Genomic DNA, 20,112 nt, shown 5'->3' on the forward strand with positions numbered 1-20,112 from the left:
CGTTTTGATTAGAAAAGTGACTTTGTAGAATGACGAGCGAAATCGCATCTATGCTCGATGAGCTTATGGGCCGGAACCGAAATGATACTACCGGCAAAGCTACTGCTAAACGTATGCTCACACCTTAAACTGCTTATTTCTTACGTTCGAATTCAGTGGAAGTAAATGATCCGGATGTCTGTCAGTTCTATTTGTGCGGATTTTGCCCAAACGAATTGTTTGTTAATACCAAAGCTGATCTTGGTCCTTGCAAAAAGATCCACGACGAAAACCTGCGTCGCGAATACCAGGTTGACTTCAAGCCCTGGCTCCTTTTTACTATATTCTAGGCCTCGGACAACGTCTTCAAAATGGGCTTCGAAGAAAAGTTCTTCGATTTCTTGCAAGAGTGCATGATTGAGGTAGAACGGAAAATAAAGCGAAATAAGCAACGCCTAGATCAAAATCAAGATGAGGATGCGCCAATTAATGCCGTAAGTAGTCCTGGGAACGATTATCTCTCCAGTTAACTGACTCGCTCTATCTCTCTCGCTCGTCCTCAACTTAGGTATTATGTCAAATTGCTTAAAAATTCTAATTCTAAATCTTCGTATTCGCTTGATTTCGTTTTTGTCTCAATACGAAAAGTAACGATGAATGTGAACGTGAATTTAAGAGGTATGAATCTTTCATCGTAGTTTTCGAAGGGTTCCTGGGCCTAAGTAGGGAATCTCTTCTTTATCCTTCGAGGAGATTTCTCTCTGCCCTTGCCACCCATTTCCATTGAATTTACAGGTATACAGTCAGGGTGAACCATTTGATGGAGCAGTCTCATTCCCCATGGTCTCTATTTTTCAGGAAACTGCCGAACATGCGAACAAGCTTTCGCTGCTGTCAATTGAAATCACAAACTTGCTCGTCGAGGTGGAGCGTCTCGGTGAACTTGGAGAAGTGCAGCAAGCAATGGCCAAAACCGAAGAAGTTGAAAAGTTGAAGGAAAGAATTATTTCATAGTCTTCCAGTCTATGAACTATATTGAAACGCTCATTGTATATTAACCATACTAAATGTGAACTTCGTGAAACGGCTTATTAGGAGGAGCGCGAACGAATCCGACTTGCGACGAAAGTGAATGCGAACCCAGACCAAGCATATCACGGCCAACAAGAGAAGCAAATGGAAGTCTGCGAGATTTGCGGCAGCTTCCTAATTGTTGGCGATGTAAAGGCACCTAGAGAGGAGGGGCTTGATTGATGACAATGTTTCTTTTAGTCGAGAGTGGACGACCACCTGACGGGAAAACAGCACATGGGGTACGCGCGAATCAAGGCGAAAATGAACGAGCTGAAAGAAATCTTCGACAAGAAACGCGGCGAAAGAGGAGATCGAAGCTCCCCAAACAGGACGAGCGAACGGTTAGTTCGAAAAACCAAATGCAAGAGTTATAAAATGCATTTTAGCCGTGACGACCGGGAACGAAGAGTGTCGCGTGAACGATCTCCTCGACGTGAACCTCGTCGTGATGAACGACGATACTCGAGGGACGACCGGCGACGTCGTAGCCGAGAAAGAGACGATCGGAGGCGACGAGACGATCGAGACAGACGAGATCGAAGACGTCGGTAAGTAAATGTTAAAGCTGCTTTAGGGAGCGGCGAAACACGTTTACGATCAACAATTTGATTATCAGCTTCAATGTAACTGATTTTTATTTCAGATCCAGGTCACGATCAGGTCATCGCGACGATAGACGAAAGCCCGGCCGTTGTAAGTAGTTGCATCGAGCGAATAGAATGCAAGTCCTGCAGACGGAGTCACCAGCAGTAAACTTATCTTTACGAATAGAAGCTCTTGACCGCTTCCCCAGGGCAGGTGCTTAGAGTCAACCGTTACATAACGAGCTCAGTTGTTACGTAACATGCATTCTCTCATGCTTTCTCGGCAGTGGGACTAAAAATCTAAAACTCGTTTAAGATCAGCGACGATAGAAGAAGAGATTTGCCGAAATCCTGACAAGAAGAAAATCTTTCAAAGAGCAGCCTTCCCTTTATTTCCTGAATATAACAACTCTAGTTTGTACAAGCTGCTGCCAAGTTAGTACCCGCTGTCTTAAACTTAATGAAAGCATAAATATCGTCACCTATTTACGCTCCTCGCAAAACTTTTCTACCAATTTTATAAAAAAAAGTGCAATATAGAAGGAGTCTAAAATTCAGACTTTAAATGCGGTACAAATTTTCAAATAAGAATTTTCCCACTTCTCCTATTATTCTTTGCTACTCATTATTCATTAAATCGTATCAGCTGACGATATTTAACTGGCATTAATTCGGGGTTAGTAAGATATAGTTTTATTTGGACGTTCTATTATTTCCCTTTTTTGAAAACTGCCGACATGCTTCGAGGCACTTGAAAGAAATCAACGCAAATTTTGAGTTTTTGTGTTTGAAAATAATTTTAAGTTTCTGACCTCATTTAAACACAAATCAAAGCGTTCTGATTACTGAATATTTTACTCAATTTTTAAACCGAGGGTAACTATAGATTTATTACTCAGACTTTCTTACAGGGATATGATTATTTTCGTCTTTTTTGAGAGAGCGCAATTGCTTGAATGATTTTTCTTTATCGTTTTTTCTCACTCCTCGAATTCATAAAAATGGATATTTTTCAAATAAAAATCATACATGTTATTGAAGGTATTATATGTCTCTAGAATGTCAACGGAATTATCTTTTGATGACTTTAAAAATAAAACTCTATCATCGGACATTTTGTTTATCGATGTTCGGAGCGTTGAGGAGGTCGCAGATGGCCACATAAAGGCAGCTTACTGGGCACATATTCCTAGGTCTGAGATAGAAACCGCGTTCAGTCTTACTGAGGCAGATTTCGAGGTATTCGGATACAGATCGAATAATTTTTCTCGGCTTTCATTTGATTCTTGATTGATTTGCCGTATTCATGTGATTGAGAATTTTTACGCGGTCATGAGCCCCCTTTAGGCAAAGTACAACGTAGCGATGCCCAAAAAGCAGACTGAAATCTGGACCAACTGCAAGTCAGGATCCGACACAGGCTTGGATCAATACGGCAAACCAGTTTGTCCTGGTTTATATTACTCGACAATCATCAAAGATATTTTTGCTAATTGACCAAGCCAACCGAGGAAGGAGTGCTCAATCGCGAGATATTCTGAATCGGCTGGGATTCGAAAACGCCAATATGCTGAAAGGAGGCTATTTGAAATACGGGAAGGCCCAGTAAGGCGGCTTTTGATGCAAAGATTTTCATTATGATTCATGTTTTTGACGCTGATAACACTGTAGGCTGCTTTTGATTGAGCGAGCCATTGATTTTTCATCTACTGACTGCTACGAAAACTAACAGCATTTGCAATTTAGAATGGCGACTCCATTAACAGACGCGGACAAGCGTAAGCAGATCTCAGTCCGCGGAGTTGCCCCTCTTGAGGGCGTCGATGACATTAAAGAAGCCTTCAATCGGCATCTCCACTTCACTCTTGTCAAGGACAGAAATGTCGCTACATCTGACGACTTCTACAGTGCTCTCGCTCACACTGTCAAAGATAACATGGTCGGTCGCTGGATCAGAACGCAGCAGTACTACTATGAGAAAGACCCCAAACGCGTGTACTATCTCTCTCTTGAATTCTACATGGGCAGAACGCTTACGAATACAATGGTTAATTTGGGAATTCAAGAACAGTGTGATGAAGCCATGTACCAACTCGGCCTTAATATTGAAGAGCTTGAGGAGCAGGTAATTGCAATTTTCTTTTATCATAAAATAACACTTCAAAATAAAGGAAGAAGACGCCGGTCTCGGAAACGGCGGATTAGGTCGACTTGCTGCCTGCTTCCTTGACTCGATGGCCACGCTCGGATTAGCGGCGTATGGCTACGGAATTAGATATGAGTACGGTATTTTCAACCAGCGCATCCACGATGGCTGGCAGACTGAAGAACCGGATGACTGGCTTCGAAACGGATGTGTCTGGGAGCGCGCTCGGCCAGAGTACGCTGTCGCCGTGCACTTTTTCGGTTCTGTGCAGAACGAAAATGGAGACTGGCAAAAGCCATCCAAGTGGAGAAACACGCAAGCTGTCATTGCCCTTCCATATGACACGCCTACTCCTGGGTATGGAAACAATGTCGTTAACACGATGCGTCTTTGGTCTGCTCGTGCTACGAGGGGATTTAATCTGAATCTTTTCAATACCGGAGACTACATTCAATGTTCGTAAATCATTCGTTATCGTCTTCTTTAATTAAGTAAAATTCTAGCTGTTTTCGACAGAAATATCGCTGAAAATATCTCCAAGGTTCTCTATCCAAATGACAATTTCTTCGAAGGAAAAGAACTTCGTCTCAAGCAAGAGTATTTCGTTGTCTGTGCTACGCTTCAGGACATTGTCAGGCGATACAAGAGCTCAAAGTTCGGATGCAGAGATTCTGTCAGAACTCAGGTATTCTTTTCTAATCGTTCAGGGGCCTAATCATTTTTAGTTCGATCAATTCCACGAGAAGGTAGCTATTCAGCTTAACGATACTCATCCAGCGCTGGCTATTCCTGAATTGATTCGTCTCCTCGTTGATGTAGAGGAAGTACCATTTGATCAAGCATTTGAAATCACGAAAAAGACCTGTGCGTACACGAACCATACCGTTTTACCTGAAGCTCTCGAGCGATGGCCAGTAAAGATGCTCGAGAATATGCTTCCTCGTCATTTGCAGATCATTTATCTGATCAACGCCCGTCATTTGAAGGATGTCGCAAAGGGTGAGTACATTTTTATCCAGTATTGTCTCTAATACAGTGAATAAGTCTTCCCAAATGACTCATCGAAGCTTCGGGAGATGTCTCTGATCGAAGAGGACGGAGAAAAGCGAGTGAACATGGCATACCTCGCGATCGTTTGCTCACGCCGTCAATGGCGTTGCCGCCATCCACTCCCAGATCATCATCGACGATACCTTCAAAAACTTCTACGAGATGTCTTGCCGACTTGGTAATAAAGCTATGGACGTGCAAAGATGAACATTTTTAGGGGAAACAAACAAGTGGCAAAACAAAACGAACGGTATTACACCACGACGATGGCTTCTCCTGTGTAACCCATCTTTGGCTCAAGCGATTACCGATAAAATCGGTGATGATTGGCACCTTGACCTGACGAAACTCCGACAGCTAGAAGAATTCGCTTCGGACAAATCATTCATTCGCCAGATTGCCCAAATCAAGCAAGAGAACAAAGGTGAGTATCTTTTCTTTCTACTTTCTCTCAGAGTGAGTTTAGAGCGATTGGCAACCTGGCTTTCTCAATCGCAGGGTGTCAAGATCGACTCCAAAGCAATGTTTGACATCCACGTCAAACGAATCCACGAGTACAAGCGTCAGCTCCTGAACGCTCTTCACATGGTTCATCTGTACAACGAGATCAAGAACAACCCGGAGTAAGTCTTTTGAGCAAAGAGCTCTTTAAGTAATACTTATCCCCAACTTATAGCAAAGAATTTACTCCACGAGTCATCATGGTCGGTGGAAAAGCGGCTCCTGGTTATCACACTGCAAAGAAGATCATCAAACTTATCAATTCCATTGCTGACATTGTTAACAATGACCCCCTCGTAGGCGATCGACTCAAAATCGTTTACATCAACAATTACCGAGTATCCACTGCTGAAAAGGTACTCTTTTAGATCTTATTTGTATTTGCAAGCATTTTCCTAGGTTACCCCTGCTTGCGATCTCTCCGAGCAGATCTCAACAGCAGGAACAGAAGCGTCCGGAACCGGTAACATGAAATTCATGTTGAATGGTGCCTTAACCATTGGTACACTTGATGGTGCAAATGTAGAGATGTCTGAAGAAATGGGCGGCAAAAATATCTTCATTTTCGGAATGAAAGTTGAAGATGTCGAAGCTCTTGATAAGAAAGGATACAACCCACAGGTAAATCATGGTTCATTGAGTCGTCATCCTCACCTTCCTTTAGGATTTCTACAACGCCTCAGCTAACCTGCGACGTGCTCTCGATCAAATAAGAGCTGGACTCTTCAGCCCTAAGCAGCCAGATCTCTTCTCTGGTTTCGTCGACGATCTACTCAAGTGGGATAGATTCAAAGTCTGTGCCGACTTTGACGCCTACATCGCCAAGCAGGAAGAAGTCTCCGAGCTTTACAAGGTTCACTAATTTCAGCTTGATTGTTTCACTTATTTTCCATAGGACGAGGATGAATGGACCCGTCAGTGTATAATGAATGTAGCTGCCGCTGGAAAGTTCTCATCTGATCGAACAATTCACGATTATGCCACTGAGATTTGGGGATGTGAGCCATCTCCAGGCCAGCGCATTCCTGGCCCAGCAGATGCTCATCCTGGTACCGAAGAATAAATCCCTCTAGCTTCTCTCTAGTTAAATTCAAATGCTCATAAAAACGACAATAAGCTAAATACGCATAGTATACTCAATCTTTTATTATACTATGTTTGACCACTAGACGCTTCACTCTTTCTCGCCTAGTTAAAACAGTTCACTTCCTGTTTCACTTTCTGTTATGTAAAATAAATGAACGGCAAACTCCATGAAATTCTCACCACTGAACTTCATCTCCTCTTTCTAACTATTGATCTATATTTCCAAAATAAAAATACTCCTACACCTTCTTTTCTTTATTGCAGCTATGTGAAAAAGCATTATCACTGAGTTAATTAAATGGTTCCACGCAGAGCGAGTTCTGATTTGAGTTAACAACTAAAATGTTTCTACTGAGCCCTACTTTAATTACTACTAACTCGAAAGCCGCTTTGTGTGGATACGTCATTTGCGAAGCAGGTCTTCCTCGTATTCATTTCTACTTTCGTAATATTTTCAATTTACCCGTGTACTATCTATGTCAAAAACTACTCTGACGCCTTCTACTTGTCCCAACTGGTGATATTATACTAACTAATCGAAATTGCCAAAACTTCTTATTTTCTGTAATGCATGCGTTAAATATCAACTTCATTTAAACACACCAATTAGCAAATTGCTCTCAAATAATATTTAACACATATTGGAATTAAGTTTGATTAGAGTGAGGATTCGAAATTGTCATCCAACATGTCGTTTGGATATAATTTCAAGAAAATTACAGTCGTCCAGCCGGCCAAAGAATTTATCGACTCTACTCTCTCCAAGACGCAACGAAAGACTCCAACGGTCATTCACAAGGAACGCGCTTCTCATTAGCTTTGGATTGGTTGTACAATTTTCTGTTTTGTTACTTGTAATTTTTATCGTTCAAAGGTTGCAAATATGAACGCTCCTAAAGCATCTCCCGATCTCTCGAATCAGAGGGTTCTACCTTCGCAAGGTCAAGTATACCCAGCAAAACTTTCATGATCGGCTCGAGATGATGCTGACTGAATTCCCTCGATTGGAAGACATTCATCCCTTCTACTCTGATCTGATGGGTGTTCTCTACGATCGCGATCACTACAAGCTTGCACTTGGTCAAATCTCTACCGCAAAGCATCTCATCGGTAAAGAATAACTTTTAATGCCGAGTGTAAATATTCTTAAGATGCCGTGGCGAGAGATTACGGAAGACTTTTGAAATTCGGAGACTCATTATATCGCTGCAAACTATTGAAGACAGCTGCACTTGGTAGAATGTGCACGATTATAAAACGACAGAAAGCGAACCTTGAATACCTCGAAGAAGTAAGGAAGCCTTTTTGTCGTGGGTTCTGAGCTTATTTTAAGGTTCGACAACATCTTTCTCGTCTGCCATCTATTGATCCTACCGCCCGAACGCTTCTTTTGGCTGGTTTCCCGAACGTTGGAAAGTCTTCTTTGATTAACTTGTTGACGCGAGCTGACGTTGAGGTGCAGCCCTATGCATTTACCACCAAGTCTCTACGTCGGACACATGGACTATAAGTACCTTAAATGGCAGGTCATCGATACTCCGGGTATTCTTGATCACGAGCTCGAGGAGCGAAACACCATCGAATGGCAGTCCGTTACGGCGCTTGCTCATCTCAAAGCTGCTATCGTCTACATTGTTGATATCTCTGGTAAGAACTAGCTTTATTAAGTATTGTTAATTGTGTTTATAGAACAATGCGGAACCCCGATTGAAACTCAGATTGCTCTCTTCAAGAAAATCAAGCCCTTGTTTGCCAACAAGCCAGTTTGTGTGATGCTCAACAAAATTGACATCACTCCCTTCGACAAGCTGACTCCGGAGAACCAGGAAATGATTAATGATTTCCTCAAGACTGAGGGTGTCAAATTTTACAAAACATCTAATGTCTCCAAAGAAGGCATCATGGACATGCGAAATGCTGCATGCGATGAGCTGTTGGTCCAGGTAGACGATCAATTTTCAAGAGCCACCTAATCTTATAATTTTAAGCGGGTGGAAGCCAAGCTTAGAGGACGACAAGCAGACAACATCTTGAACAGGGTCTATGTTGCTCAGCCAAAGAAACGAGACGATGTTGAAAGACCAGCAGTGATACCTGGCAATGCTCCTCAACTGCGAGAAGAAGCTGATGCACGACCGAAGATAAGAACTGAGCGTGACATTGAGCTCGAACTTGATGTAAAAATTTTAAACAAATTCTTCTTTCTTACATCGGTTTAGGACGAGTACATGTTAGATCTCCGCAAGACTTGGGATTTGAAGAACGCCGAGGAGGCTGCAGATGCTATCCCTGAAATTTGGGAAGGAAAGAATATCGCTGACTTCGTCGATAAGGATATTATGGAAAAGCTGGCTGCATTGGAGGCAGAAGAGGAAGAGCGTGAGAAGAGTGGTTTCTACAACATTGACGTTGAGATGGATAGTGATGACGAGGAAATCCGAGAGCTCGCGAAGGTTATAAGAAGAAAACGAAAGATCCGAAAGCTTGAAGAGAAAGTGGACCGAGCTCCGATCGGACGAGCTGCTCTGCCTAGAAAGAATGATGTAATATTTTGTGTCGGTATATGATATTTTACATATTTTATTAGAAACAACTGGAGGCCAACATGAAGGACCTTGGCCTTGGTGAACACATAGAGCGTGGAAGAGGAAATTATAAGGAGTCCATCCACCGTGGTCGATCAATGGCCCGTAAGCGAATGAAGAACAATGACGGCGATGCTATGGACGTTGATGGTGATTCAGGCTCCTTGGCAAGGAGCAAGTCTCGAAACCGATCGCAGAGTCATGTTCGAGGACCAGCAAGAAACCAGAGTGGCGTTAGACCCGCTGAGGTTTATTGAATTATTGACGACTCTTCGTTAAAGCTTCTTTAGGTGGCAAAGGCAGAGAAGCTTCGAAAGAAGGCCCAGAAGACCATCAACCAAGATTCACGAAGAGGTGAAGCTGATAGAAGGTTCTTGGACAAGAAACCGAAACACTTGTTCTCTGGAAAGCGAGGAAATGGCACTAACGATCGACGATAAGCGTGGTTTTATGATGGAAACTGTTATGATAGAGCGGCTAATAAATTTCTTGTCAGAGAAAAATGTAGTTATATTTCTGAGCTTGCACTTTTGAAGTAATGGTCAGACTCAAAGTGATTAACTGTCGTACTTTATATCAACTCTGAAGAGTCTGCAACTACATAGTTAGCTTTCATGATCAGATTCTGATCTGCAACATGATCAATGGCTTCTTATGTATGCCTGCAAATATAAAAAGGATTTTATCAAGATCGCAGATTCTAGTGATTTGAATATATTATCCGCAAGTGGCAGTAAGTGAGTGCAGTAAGATATGAGTGAATTTCTTGCCAGCAATTTGGAATGTGAAAGTAAACATGTCACGCGGTGAATGTGAGGTGCCTCCAGTTAGGCTTGAATGTGTGATCGACTAATAGTCTTCGACATGGAGGGAGCACCGGAGCGGCCGGGAAGGTTAGCTACTTTTTGTGTTTCATATTTTTCATTAAAAATTTTCGACGGACACAACTAAGGTCAAATGGAACATTCCTGGAGCAGATAAAAGCATGGATTGACGACTTGGGACGTAGTTTTCATCCTCTTCCTTCAATTCCGCATCGCTTCCGACTAAGAAAGATTTGATTACAGTTAAGTCGACGCCGGTACCTATCGCGATGTAGGTCTCCACGAAGGGTTCATCTACCGCCGCCGCCCATTTTTCTCGTTCAGCGGATGTCACAGTCTAAAACAGGGTTTAACATTAAAGACTGTTGTGTGTACCTTGAAGTCGATCGTATTTTTCTTGAGTCGTTTGTTGTTGATCTTGGCAAGATTCTTGCCGTTTGTCTTCAACTCGTGGTAATTTTTGGTCATCTCAGTTTCCCAATTTCGAAAAATTTCCTCGTCTCCTTGGATGCCGTAAGTGACGTTTTGCATCTCCTCGGCTTCGAAGTTGTTTTCCCACACTTTTTGCCCCTTGTCAAGACATTCCCAAAGTTCTTCCGCTTCCCACTCAATCAATCCCTCGGCCTGAGCCGCGCAGATCTTCATGAACTGCCCTACAGTCACTTCTTCGTCCTTCATCTTCATTACTTCCCAATTATTCCCCGCAGGAGACCATCGTCGGCTTAATCAATTTATAAAATCAAATCAAAAATAAATCAATTTGGATCGCTCCCCTGTAACGAGCTCACCTCAAAAGGTAGTGTCCCTTTTTGCGCTTCGTCGCCTCTTCCCAGGGATCGTCGTGTTCCTCCCACTCAAGCTCTCTCAGAGTGATAAAGTCGAAGGCGATCGCCTTTCCGACTTTGGAGGGATGGAAGAAAAATCCCGCCGCCGCGAGTTTCTCGGGTTGGCAATTCGCATCTTCAGGAAATGGCCACTCTGAGTTCCTAGAGGTTAATTCTGAGAGTGCACGCGGGTTTGAAGTCTTACTTGAAGGAGGCTAGCCTCGATTCGTACCCGACCATATCCCTCGCATATCTCTTGAAGTCTTCAATTCTGCGACTGTACTCGAGAAAGATCTCATTGACTTTTTCTAGCCTGTTTGGGATCATTTTCACCTGAATCTTCAAAAATAATTTGTTTGAACTTCAAGTTTTGAACTTCAAGATCCTTTCCTGTTCATTTTTCTCTAAAATTAGCGAATATTCCGCGCGCACGAGAAAGACAAATTCGCGCCTGCGATGTGATAGCAGTCAGCAGCCAATCAGAGTCGAGCCCTCGAACTCTGAATTTGTAAGCGTGTTGTTCGAACTTCGAGCAGACTCGTTGAAAGTTTTCGTGTCAGTTCCATTGTTCTTGATTGAATTCTTTGATCCCCTCCTATAAGAATTTCATCAAGTAATCGGCTGGGCCAATTTCAATAAGGAGTTGAGATTCGAAATCGTAGCACCCCCCTTTCTTGTGCTCATTAGAAAGAGCGCAAAAGTTACGCCAGAAAAAGTACTTTTAGAGGATGAGTCCCCGAAAATGACGTCACGATGACTCACTGAAGTTCCAAAAGTCCAAAACTTTGCCACGCTCTCATTTTTTTTCTAGAAATGGAAAATTTGAGTTCGATACAGGAAAATGATCGTCTTGAGCCACTCTACCTGAAGAGCTACATATAAAAGATCCACCTCTAGAAGAAAAATTTTTCTAGTTTTAGTTCTAGAGTTTTCTTGAGTTGGATCTTTCATATGTAGCTCTTCAGGGAGAGTGGCTCAAGACGATCATTTTTCTGTATCGAACTCAAATTTTCCATTTCTAGAAAAAATGAGAGCGTGGCAAAGTTTTGGATTTTGGAACTTCAGTGAGTCATCGTGACGTCATTTTCGGGGACTCATCCTCTAAAAGTACTTTTTCTGGCGTAACTTTTGCGCTCTTTCTAATGAGCACAAGAAAGGGGGTGCTACGATTTCGAATCTCAACTCCTTATTGAAATTGGCCCTGCCGTTCCTACTGAAGGAGTGCTTGTTGATTTCACCATCGAATGAAGATCATCTTCTTAATTCTACGTTGAAAGTACTAGCTTCGACAATAATGGCCACCCCAAAATGCCCTGCCGAGCTAGTCTGTATAATATAGAACCTCACTGTATCTAAGCTACAACCTGCAAATATGAAGAGTCTCTGGGGGAAAGTCTCTAGCAGCAAGTTTATTTCTCTGAACTTGGCGGCATAAACGGAGTATAAAATCGGTAACTCGGGCCGCACTCGACTGAGATGCGCCCGGTCGGTCGTTGGGTATTTATGGAGCGGCGGTGGCGATGGCCGCCCCGCTCGAAATCCATGCACAAAAGGCACAATGGGCAACGCACAGTTGCCGAAGCTAGCAACCCCTTGCATGGTTTCGATCGGCAAGGTGGTCGCCAGCAGCAACAGTGGCAATAATACAGGACAGGTGGAAAATACGGCATCTTCGCGTAGAACTGGACAATCGTGGTGGAATCTTGGCAGGAGCGATGTGAGGGAGACTGTAGCAGATCATCGAGCCGGAGCCGATTCCAGAGTCGTTCTGCAGGCGGAATTCGGATTTTGCTTTTTAAGGCAGCGACCCTGAGTTCGAAAACTCTAAATTTACTAAAGGATCGGTGCCCTGGTCCTGATTATTCAGAGCTGGCCGCGATGCCGGCGCTACCAAGCCTGATGTGGTAGGCGGCACGGGCCAGGTAGTTGTAGTTGTCATGGAGCATCCAAGTCAGTCGATTCAACGTTAGTTGCGACTGCGGAGCTCTTGGTAAGGTTATCAAAGTTGTTGGCGCGGGTGCAACCGCCGCGATCGCGGCCGGTGCATGGCAGTTCTTGTTGGTGCCAGAGCACTCGCCGCGGTAGCGGTCGGTGCTAGGCTATTTTGTGAGTCAAAGGAGCGTCTCAGCTTGTCAATTTTGACAATAATGCAGAGTACGAACTCCCGAGTAGCTTGTGAAAATGATTGGTGCCCGAGCACTCGCCGCAATGCGGTCGTTGCTCAGGAAACTGTTGGAGGTACTGGAGCCGATGTAATCCGAGAGAGCGCGTGAAAATCACTGTATATCTGAGTTCAAGGTTTATCCAGCTGTCTAACCGTGTATCACCCCTGGACAGAAGGGTACACTTTCTACTCAATATCCGAAAAAATTTTTTTCCCGATTCAGTGTACTCGAAGCAGTAATACAAGCAGTGCGAGTACTCTGCTGAGTCACATCTTCTCATTTTGATTATCAGGCGCGCACCCGACCGGGCACTCGCCAGAAAGGTTTTGTCGAGACTTCTTCTCGTGACAAATAGCTTCGAAAATCGAGTTTGAGGCATTTTACGCTCAGTAGAAAAATTAAATTCGTCAGGGGCACCTTCAATCAGCGGTTTCCGCATAATTGGTGGCGTATGGATAGTTGGGGCAAAGGTTTTCTCATGGAGGTGAAGTTGAGCACCTGACCTAGTTTAGGTAGACGCACGTCTTATTGAGCATATTGAGAGGACTTTGAGAAATACCTTATTACCGGCGTAAAATTTCGATTCTTCGAATTTAGCAGAGAAAATGTTGAATCAATAATAGGATGGTAGATATGATTATGAAAATTGCTAGTCAGCTGAGAATGGGAATCGTGATATGATGACTTCCCTTCGAGTCAGAACATGGATACCAATATGAGTTGGTATTATCAACCATACAGGCTCATAAAAGGTGATTTACATTTGAATAAGCGTACTATTCGCCGCTTTTATTTCAAAGTCGAAATTTTGAAAGGGCGTTCTCAGAATATTGATTTTCGGACTAAGCCAGTAAATAAGTTTGACATGAAATGAAAGTAGGTTTGTCAACTTAAACCAATCCACACACAAGCGCAACATCGTTGTCGCTGGTGGAAAGATCGTCATTGTAAAATTTTACTAGTAAAAACTTGAAGCCGACGATTGTGGCATTTGATTGACCATTGGACCATGCCACGACCAGGTTAGGTTCTAGTGGCTGGTCTCCAATGACCGCTACACAATGCGTCTCGGTCATTTGTAGAGGGAGAGCGCTAAATCTGGTATTCGCATGAACTACCCGCTCTTGATTTATTAAAAATTTATAGAGGCATAAGGTTTTGGTCGGAGAACTTTCTCGACGACCCCTTGCCTATATTATGGACTGGTCAGTACTAGCAGTTACCGCTTTCCTCAACATTTATCATTACTATTGGTCTGTTGGTACTAGCGATCGTAACCGCGTTCCACGAACCATTATATTGCGGTTACAAGGCTTTTCTTAGCCGTTCTACCCCTTCGGTAGTATAAACCGACTTTGGAAATATCATGGTTCGACACAGCTCGAATTAAGATTGCTGACTACGCACCGCAGTCCTGGCGAATCGGTCTGCGAAACTTTCAGGATCCTAAGAGCATCGAAACCGTCGCGAGAGGATGACTGATTTTTCATCTTTACAAGATATCTTAAAAATTGATTTATGAGAACCGATTGAAATGTATGGAAATCTGTGATATCAGCAGTCTCGAATTATTCGAAACACTTTTGCTGATACACTTGTTGAATGTGTAAGTCCTTTGATAAGGTAAATGATGGACAAGCACTTATGATTCTACCTTTGAATCAATGTAGAAGTTCCACTCCGCTCTCCCTAAAGGGTTGAGAGGGCGTGGTTTTCTGACCATTCATTGCCCTTTGGAAAGTAAGGCTTTGTTATTGATAGACATTTCGGTTTAGTAGGGGCATAGAAAGCATGTATCGTGAAACAAAAAGACCGAAAAATATCATATGCCTACCTCTCCAGCGACTTTAAAAACTTTTGAATTTTTGAAAACTTGTTGTGCGCATGGAATTTCAATTTTTATCGATGAATTCCGTTTGGGCTAGGGGCTACAACTGGAGCGCGCGTGTAGTTTCACCCTCGATGGACCTGATAACTAGTATTTCGCCGTTAGGTCTCCATCACCCGCGCAAATGAATTTTGAAACGTATCGCGCGATCATTTGATGGACCACCGAGCCAGTGTTTTGCTCTTGCTGGTCTCGATCGCGCGCGAAAAATCTTTGGAAATTTCCCGCGCGGCGGTTAGGCCGACGCGGGTGGCCGATGCGCGAACGACCGTTGGGTTCACGTCGCGGGCGTTGCTGACGTGGCAGGGGGCTACTCGCCCTCTGATTGGCTGAGCGCGTTATCGGTTATGTAATCCTAACAATTTACTGTATTGCCGGATCTTGCACAGTACCCACACAGTAAATATTACTGTGCGTGTCTGCTCCCTAACTTGAGTCGAAGTCCAGTCTTTGTTTGCTAGGATCAGTGGGTATATTTTAGTATTAATTATTTGAATATGTATAAAATGATTTTCAGCGAAAGATTATTTATAATATTTCGGGGAAAATCACTGTATTGACTCTCTTAGATTTATAGACTAAGGAGTCAGAAACTCAAAGAATATCTGACACCAGGGCTCGAAATCCCACTTCTGACACCAATACTAGCTTCGACAATAATGGCCACCCCAAAATGCCCTGCCGAGCTAGTCTGTATAATATAGAACCTCACTGTATCTAAGCTACAACCTGCAAATATGAAGAGTCTCTGGGGGAAAGTCTCTAGCAGCAAGTTTATTTCTCTGAACTTGGCGGCATAAACGGAGTATAAAATCGGTAACTCGGGCCGCACTCGACTGAGATGCGCCCGGTCGGTCGTTGGGTATTTATGGAGCGGCGGTGGCGATGGCCGCCCCCGCTCGAAATCCATGCACAAAGGCACAATGGGCAACGCACAGTTGCCGAAGCTAGCTGCGATGTGATAGCAGTCAGCAGCCAATCAGAGTCGAGCCCTCGAACTCTGAATTTGTAAGCGTGTTGTTCGAACTTCGAGCAGACTCGTTGAAAGTTTTCGTGTCAGTTCCATTGTTCTTGATTGAATTCTTTGATCCCCTCCTATAAGAATTTCATCAAGTAATCGGCTGGGCCAATTTCAATAAGGAGTTGAGATTCGAAATCGTAGCACCCTTTCTTGTGCTCATTAGAAGAGCGCAAAGTTACGCCAGAAAAAGTACTTTTAGAGGATGAGTCCCCGAAAATGACGTCACGATGACTCACTGAAGTTCCAAAGTCCAAAACTTTGCCACGCTCTCATTTTTCTAGAAATGGAAAATTTGAGTTCGATACAGGAAAATGATCGTCTTGAGCCACTCTACCTGAAGAGCTACATATAAAAGATCCACCTCTAGAAGAAAAATTTTTCTAGTTTTAGTTCTAGAGTTTTCTTGAGTTGGATCTTTCATATGTAGCTCTTCAGGGAGAGTGGCTCAAGACGATCATTTTTCTGTATCGAACTCAAATTTTCCATTTCTAGAAAAAATGAGAGCGTGGCAAAGTTTTGGATTTTGGAACTTCAGTGAGTCATCGTGACGTCATTTTCGGGGACTCATCCTCTAAAAGTACTTTTTCTGGCGTAACTTTTGCGCTCTTTCTAATGAGCACAAGAAAGGGGGTGCTACGATTTCGAATCTCAACTCCTTATTGAAATTGGCCCTGCCGTTCCTACTGAAGGAGTGCTTGTTGATTTCACCATCGAATGAAGATCATCTTCTTAATTCTACGTTGAAAGCGAGGGCAGGCGCCTTGCGAAATTTAAGACGGTTAAATTCAAATAATTTCCACAACACAATTTGCGATCTTACCAACGATATCGTTCACATCGTTTTCGTGTTTTTGAAAAGGGCAACGAATTTTTGAACATCTGCTGAGCGAGTCGTCTTCCTCGGCGAGATGCCGGCTCTTCAGTTTAAGTTTTTATAAGTTTGAGCTCACTTATTTTAATTTTTTCTTTCCATTTTTAGTTTTTTCCTCTAAGTTCGTTTTGATTTTTCGCACAAATGAAGTTGAAGCGCCTTCTTCTTTGTTTGGCAGTGGATGCTTCAGAGACATCAGATGAAATCCAAGGTATATTCTCCGGAGAGATTGAGAAAGTTTTACTCTTAGCATTCGTAGGACGAGGCTTTGGCATCGGTAATCATGATCATGTTCATACGACTCAACAAGTGCCTATTACTCACGCAACAGAAGCCTCTTCATATAATTATCAAACTTGCCTCCAAATGGTAAATGGTAAATCTTTGTGGATCATATATTGGGTATAATATAGGGTGGTACTTGGTACAACGTGGCCGACAATCCCTATTGCTCGTTGCCAACAGTAGCGCCGACAGAAGCACCGACTGCAGCTCCGACTGCAGCACCCACTCATGGTTCTCTGTCGAATATGGAACAGGCAAAACTAGACTGCATTCAAGGGGTAGACTTTTCTTTTTTTATCGCCTTCTTATTCTTCTAGGGTCATTATTGGATAACTGATCCTCAAGGCGGTGGATTTCATTTTTGCTCGTGGACTGCGCCAGGAGCGACTCAGGCACCAACTGCAGCACCGACACTAGCCCAAACTCATATTTTTCACAGTGCAAGCTCGTTCAACAACCAAAATGACTGCGAGAATCATGTAATAGTACTTTCAGCATTATGAGTTTTAAACTTTTACAGGGGTTTTATTGGTATCAGTTTCCGACTTACGGATATTGCGATAATGAAAAAGTGGAAAGCGTTGCATTCGCTTTTCAAAATCCTCAACTTGACTGCATGGAGAAGAATGGACGCTGGATAGCCGCACTTCAGTCCTGTGAATTGGCTTGTAGTCAATGCGAAGGCGTCTGTGGGACTGATTTGGTCTGCGTTTGCGGAAAAGTATGTAGATCGTAGTAGATAATTATAATAATGAAAGAGCGTTAGCAAGAATTTTATTTCTAGGGTCAATATGGTCAAAATTGTGAGTTTTGCTCTAGCGGATACTTCAAAAGTGACGGCCACGGATGCATCGAAGATCCTAATAGCATAAGGGATTGCGAATCAAGTTACTGCAACAACCACGGTAAGCTTATCAATGAAAAATATCAATCTTCAACAGTTATTTAGGTCACTGCCAAGAAAACGGCGGCGTGAAGACTTGCACATGTTTTAACGGTTTCAAGGGCGATCAATGTCAAGATACGATCACAATCAATCCATGTGAAATCGTTAACCATTGCAACGGCGGCGGGGTTTGCAGTTTAAAATTCGTGAATGGAAAACAAGTTCCGTCCTGTAAATGCTACTCCGGATTTACTGGTACATTCTGCAAGAAGAAAGTGCAGGTTGATCCTTGCCAACAACTCAACTATTGCAATAACGGCCATTGTATTATTGACCGTCATACGCTGGTCGCCTCTTGTTCTTGCAACGAGGTTAGGTCGATATAAAGCTATTGTCTTCTATGATTTCAATAGGGCTGGAGAGGTGATACGTGTCTCGTAAAGGCTACTGTATCTTGTGCTGACTTAGATTACTGCAATCACGGTGGTAACCAAGGTTCATGCTATCCTTCTCGAACTGGAGGTGACTCCATTTGTAAGTGCAATGGCAGATTCTACGGAAACAAATGCCAATACGAAAAACAAGATTCGCGCTGCGCAGATCAATCTTTTGCTCCAACGGGGGTGTCTGCAAGGAATCGGCAACAACAAAATACTGCGAGTGCCCCGATAGCTATGAAGGAGACTTCTGTCAAGTGAGTTTAAATTGTCTCACCTTTTCAAAAAGTCTCTCAGTATCCACCAGGAACACCAAAATGTGACTACACTGATTGCAATAATGGGGTTTGTTCACATGACAATGACGGATATCCTGTTTGCACATGTCAAAATGGCTGGAAAGGTCCTTACTGTAATGTCGCAATACCGTGCACTAGAGATTGCCCGTTTGGAAGATGCGCACATGGTCAAAATTCTCAATATTGCGCGGACTGTCCAGAAAATTTCTTTGGCCGAGAGTGCAAATATGTAAGAAATTTCAGAAAGTATCTGAATCAAAATTAATTTTAGGATTGCAGTTCTTGCGCAGATGGTGAAATTTGTGAGAAAACCTTTGAAGGAGACAATGTCGTTTCTGCAAGATGCGTTGTCAAGCCTGTCTCAGTTTGCGAAGCATCTCAAAACATTTGCCTCAACGGGTGTTCATGCGTCGACAAAGTCAAAGACGGATATTTCTTCACGTGTCAAAATCAACTGGGCAAAAACTTTCTTGGAAAGCGATGTCAATGGGCAGAACCTGTTCTTGAATGCGCGAAGGATCTCATCAAGGTAAAATACGAATCTATCTCTGGCAAAAACATAATAAAATCATTAAGATAAAAATTACGAATGCTTTTCACGAGAAGTTCTCCTTCAGCTCTAAAACCTATTCAATTGGTTCCTATTCGAAGACCGTGGACACCGGCAACACGGAAACACAACTCGTTATCAGACAATCTGAGAATCCCGATGTTTTTCGAACTCGCGTCGTCGACGGCTCTCTTGTCATGAGTAGCGACGTTGTTCTTCGCTTAACACGAGACAATAATCCGTCATTTTCTTCACAAATGCGCGTCATGACTTTCGCCTGCAAGTACAGTATTGACAAGGAAACGTCCGAGGTATTCAATCCAACTCACTGGCCTTCTGAAACGCTCGTAGAGAATAACAAGGTTTGTGTAATTATTTTTTCACGATTCAAACCGCTTTTTAGAATTTTAATGTTGATCTCAAATTCTTCTCTGTGAGTGCAGCGTTCGAAGCCCATCGACGCGCCCGCGAAAGTGCCTTTGTTCTTCACGGTGAAGATGTCTATGTCTCCGCATCAATTCACGATTCAGTTGACAATCTTCCTTCCAGCGTTAAGCTTCTGTTCCAAAACGTAGGTCGAAATTGGAGACTGAATGTCCTAAAAAATTTAAGTGCGATCTTCGTCAAGGAAATACATTTATTCCCGTAATTTCGAATGGCTGCCCCGTTTACGACACTTCTGGGCAACGAAATTTCGCAGAAGTAACATTCGCTACTCAGCAACCGACAAACGGAGTCGAATTCAAGATGACTGTTCTCGGCTTCCAGGCGAATTCTGACGCTCTCAAGCTAACATGCGAAGTCTCTTTCTGTGACGAGTCACAAGGATCTTGTAATACAAATGCTAACTGCAATGGAAGAAGAAAACGAGCTATTTCAAGGTAAAATGTTTTTATTTTTTACCAAGCTTATGCATTCATAGTCCCACGATTACACTCGAAGTGGCGCCAATTTTCATCCTCTCTCCTGGAGCATTCCAAAAAAGCGAAATTCACTTGAGTTAATTATTTTAAGTACTATTTAATTTAAACTTTCCTTTCTGATTATTTCTTTTCTG

At 43.0% G+C, this 20,112-nt stretch overlaps 5 protein-coding genes across 9 annotated transcripts; 4 read left to right on the forward strand and 1 right to left on the reverse strand.

Moving 5' to 3' along the window:
• The first annotated feature begins 4 nt into the window (after positions 1-4).
• Positions 5-3,350, forward strand: LOC145707835 (luc7-like protein 3). Its single transcript, XM_081785419.1, has 11 exons — positions 5-111; positions 157-290; positions 330-473; positions 838-973; positions 1,073-1,206; positions 1,252-1,394; positions 1,440-1,601; positions 1,697-1,746; positions 1,954-2,876; positions 2,985-3,057; positions 3,149-3,350. Exons 1-9 carry the CDS (start codon positions 30-32, stop codon positions 1,965-1,967), a joined length of 999 nt encoding a protein of 332 aa, XP_081641545.1. The 5' UTR covers positions 5-29; the 3' UTR covers positions 1,968-2,876; positions 2,985-3,057; positions 3,149-3,350.
• On the forward strand, positions 3,349-7,025 carry LOC145707822 (glycogen phosphorylase, brain form-like). Its single transcript, XM_081785401.1, is given in 12 exon segments — positions 3,349-3,762; positions 3,809-4,238; positions 4,287-4,468; positions 4,509-4,782; positions 4,828-4,918; positions 4,920-5,011; positions 5,051-5,257; positions 5,300-5,456; positions 5,510-5,690; positions 5,734-5,955; positions 5,999-6,187; positions 6,230-7,025. Coding segments are annotated over 12 exon segments (2,571 nt in total). The 5' UTR covers positions 3,349-3,384; the 3' UTR covers positions 6,398-7,025.
• A 45-nt stretch (positions 7,026-7,070) lies between these two features.
• LOC145707823 (GTP-binding protein 4-like) lies at positions 7,071-9,508 on the forward strand. Its single transcript, XM_081785402.1, is given in 10 exon segments — positions 7,071-7,216; positions 7,317-7,530; positions 7,572-7,711; positions 7,754-7,902; positions 7,904-8,067; positions 8,110-8,363; positions 8,409-8,597; positions 8,640-8,963; positions 9,008-9,253; positions 9,296-9,508. Coding segments are annotated over 10 exon segments (1,938 nt in total). The 5' UTR covers positions 7,071-7,108; the 3' UTR covers positions 9,446-9,508.
• A 195-nt stretch (positions 9,509-9,703) lies between these two features.
• LOC145707837 (uncharacterized) lies at positions 9,704-15,605 on the reverse strand. 4 transcript variants are annotated; one of them, XM_081785422.1, is made up of 8 exons: positions 11,892-15,605; positions 11,043-11,248; positions 10,859-10,965; positions 10,618-10,815; positions 10,205-10,550; positions 10,091-10,166; positions 9,980-10,051; positions 9,704-9,912 (listed from the first exon to the last, which is right to left on the reverse strand). In XM_081785422.1, the coding sequence occupies exons 2-8, from the start codon at positions 11,049-11,051 to the stop codon at positions 9,833-9,835; spliced, it is 888 nt and encodes a 295-aa protein (XP_081641548.1). In that variant the 5' UTR covers positions 11,052-11,248; positions 11,892-15,605; the 3' UTR covers positions 9,704-9,832. The 4 variants fall into 4 exon arrangements, with proteins under 4 accessions (XP_081641548.1, XP_081641547.1, XP_081641550.1 ...); XM_081785421.1 differs by having other exon boundaries at positions 11,868-15,605; XM_081785424.1 differs by having other exon boundaries at positions 9,983-10,051; positions 11,868-13,999.
• A 1,039-nt stretch (positions 15,606-16,644) lies between these two features.
• On the forward strand, positions 16,645-19,221 carry LOC145706979 (uncharacterized). Of its 2 annotated transcripts, none has more exons than XM_081784446.1 (11): positions 16,645-16,809; positions 16,849-16,967; positions 17,012-17,161; positions 17,201-17,362; positions 17,404-17,604; positions 17,668-17,788; positions 17,833-18,140; positions 18,183-18,463; positions 18,504-18,734; positions 18,777-19,034; positions 19,082-19,221. In XM_081784446.1, the coding sequence occupies exons 1-11, from the start codon at positions 16,743-16,745 to the stop codon at positions 19,083-19,085; spliced, it is 1,902 nt and encodes a 633-aa protein (XP_081640572.1). In that variant the 5' UTR covers positions 16,645-16,742; the 3' UTR covers positions 19,086-19,221. The 2 variants fall into 2 exon arrangements, with proteins under 2 accessions (XP_081640572.1, XP_081640573.1); XM_081784447.1 differs by having other exon boundaries at positions 16,858-16,967.
• Positions 19,222-20,112: the final 891 nt, after the last annotated feature.

This window comes from Oikopleura dioica, chromosome XSR (genome assembly GCF_907165135.1).
Source record: "Oikopleura dioica chromosome XSR, OKI2018_I68_1.0, whole genome shotgun sequence".
Classification (NCBI taxonomy): domain Eukaryota; kingdom Metazoa; phylum Chordata; class Appendicularia; order Copelata; family Oikopleuridae; genus Oikopleura; species Oikopleura dioica.

Bases quoted from the DNA above. Each gene is read 5' to 3' on its own strand.
- LOC145707837 (XM_081785422.1), bottom strand. The intron at 10,816-10,858 runs GTAAGACTTCAA...ATTAACCTCTAG, and splicing joins TCGAGGCTAGCCTCCTTCAA to GAACTCAGAGTGGCCATTTC. The intron at 10,052-10,090 runs GTACCGGCGTCG...AATCTTTCTTAG, and splicing joins GGAGACCTACATCGCGATAG to TCGGAAGCGATGCGGAATTG.
- LOC145706979 (XM_081784446.1), top strand. From the start codon at position 16,743: ATGAAGTTGAAGCGCCTTCTTCTTTGTTTGGCAGTGGATGCTTCAGAG. The intron at 16,810-16,848 runs GTATATTCTCCG...TTTTACTCTTAG, and splicing joins GACATCAGATGAAATCCAAG to CATTCGTAGGACGAGGCTTT. The intron at 18,735-18,776 runs GTAAGAAATTTC...AATTAATTTTAG, and splicing joins TTGGCCGAGAGTGCAAATAT to GATTGCAGTTCTTGCGCAGA.
- LOC145707835 (XM_081785419.1), top strand. From the start codon at position 30: ATGACGAGCGAAATCGCATCTATGCTCGATGAGCTTATGGGCCGGAAC. The intron at 112-156 runs GTATGCTCACAC...GTTCGAATTCAG, and splicing joins CGGCAAAGCTACTGCTAAAC to TGGAAGTAAATGATCCGGAT. The intron at 474-837 runs GTAAGTAGTCCT...TCTATTTTTCAG, and splicing joins AGGATGCGCCAATTAATGCC to GAAACTGCCGAACATGCGAA.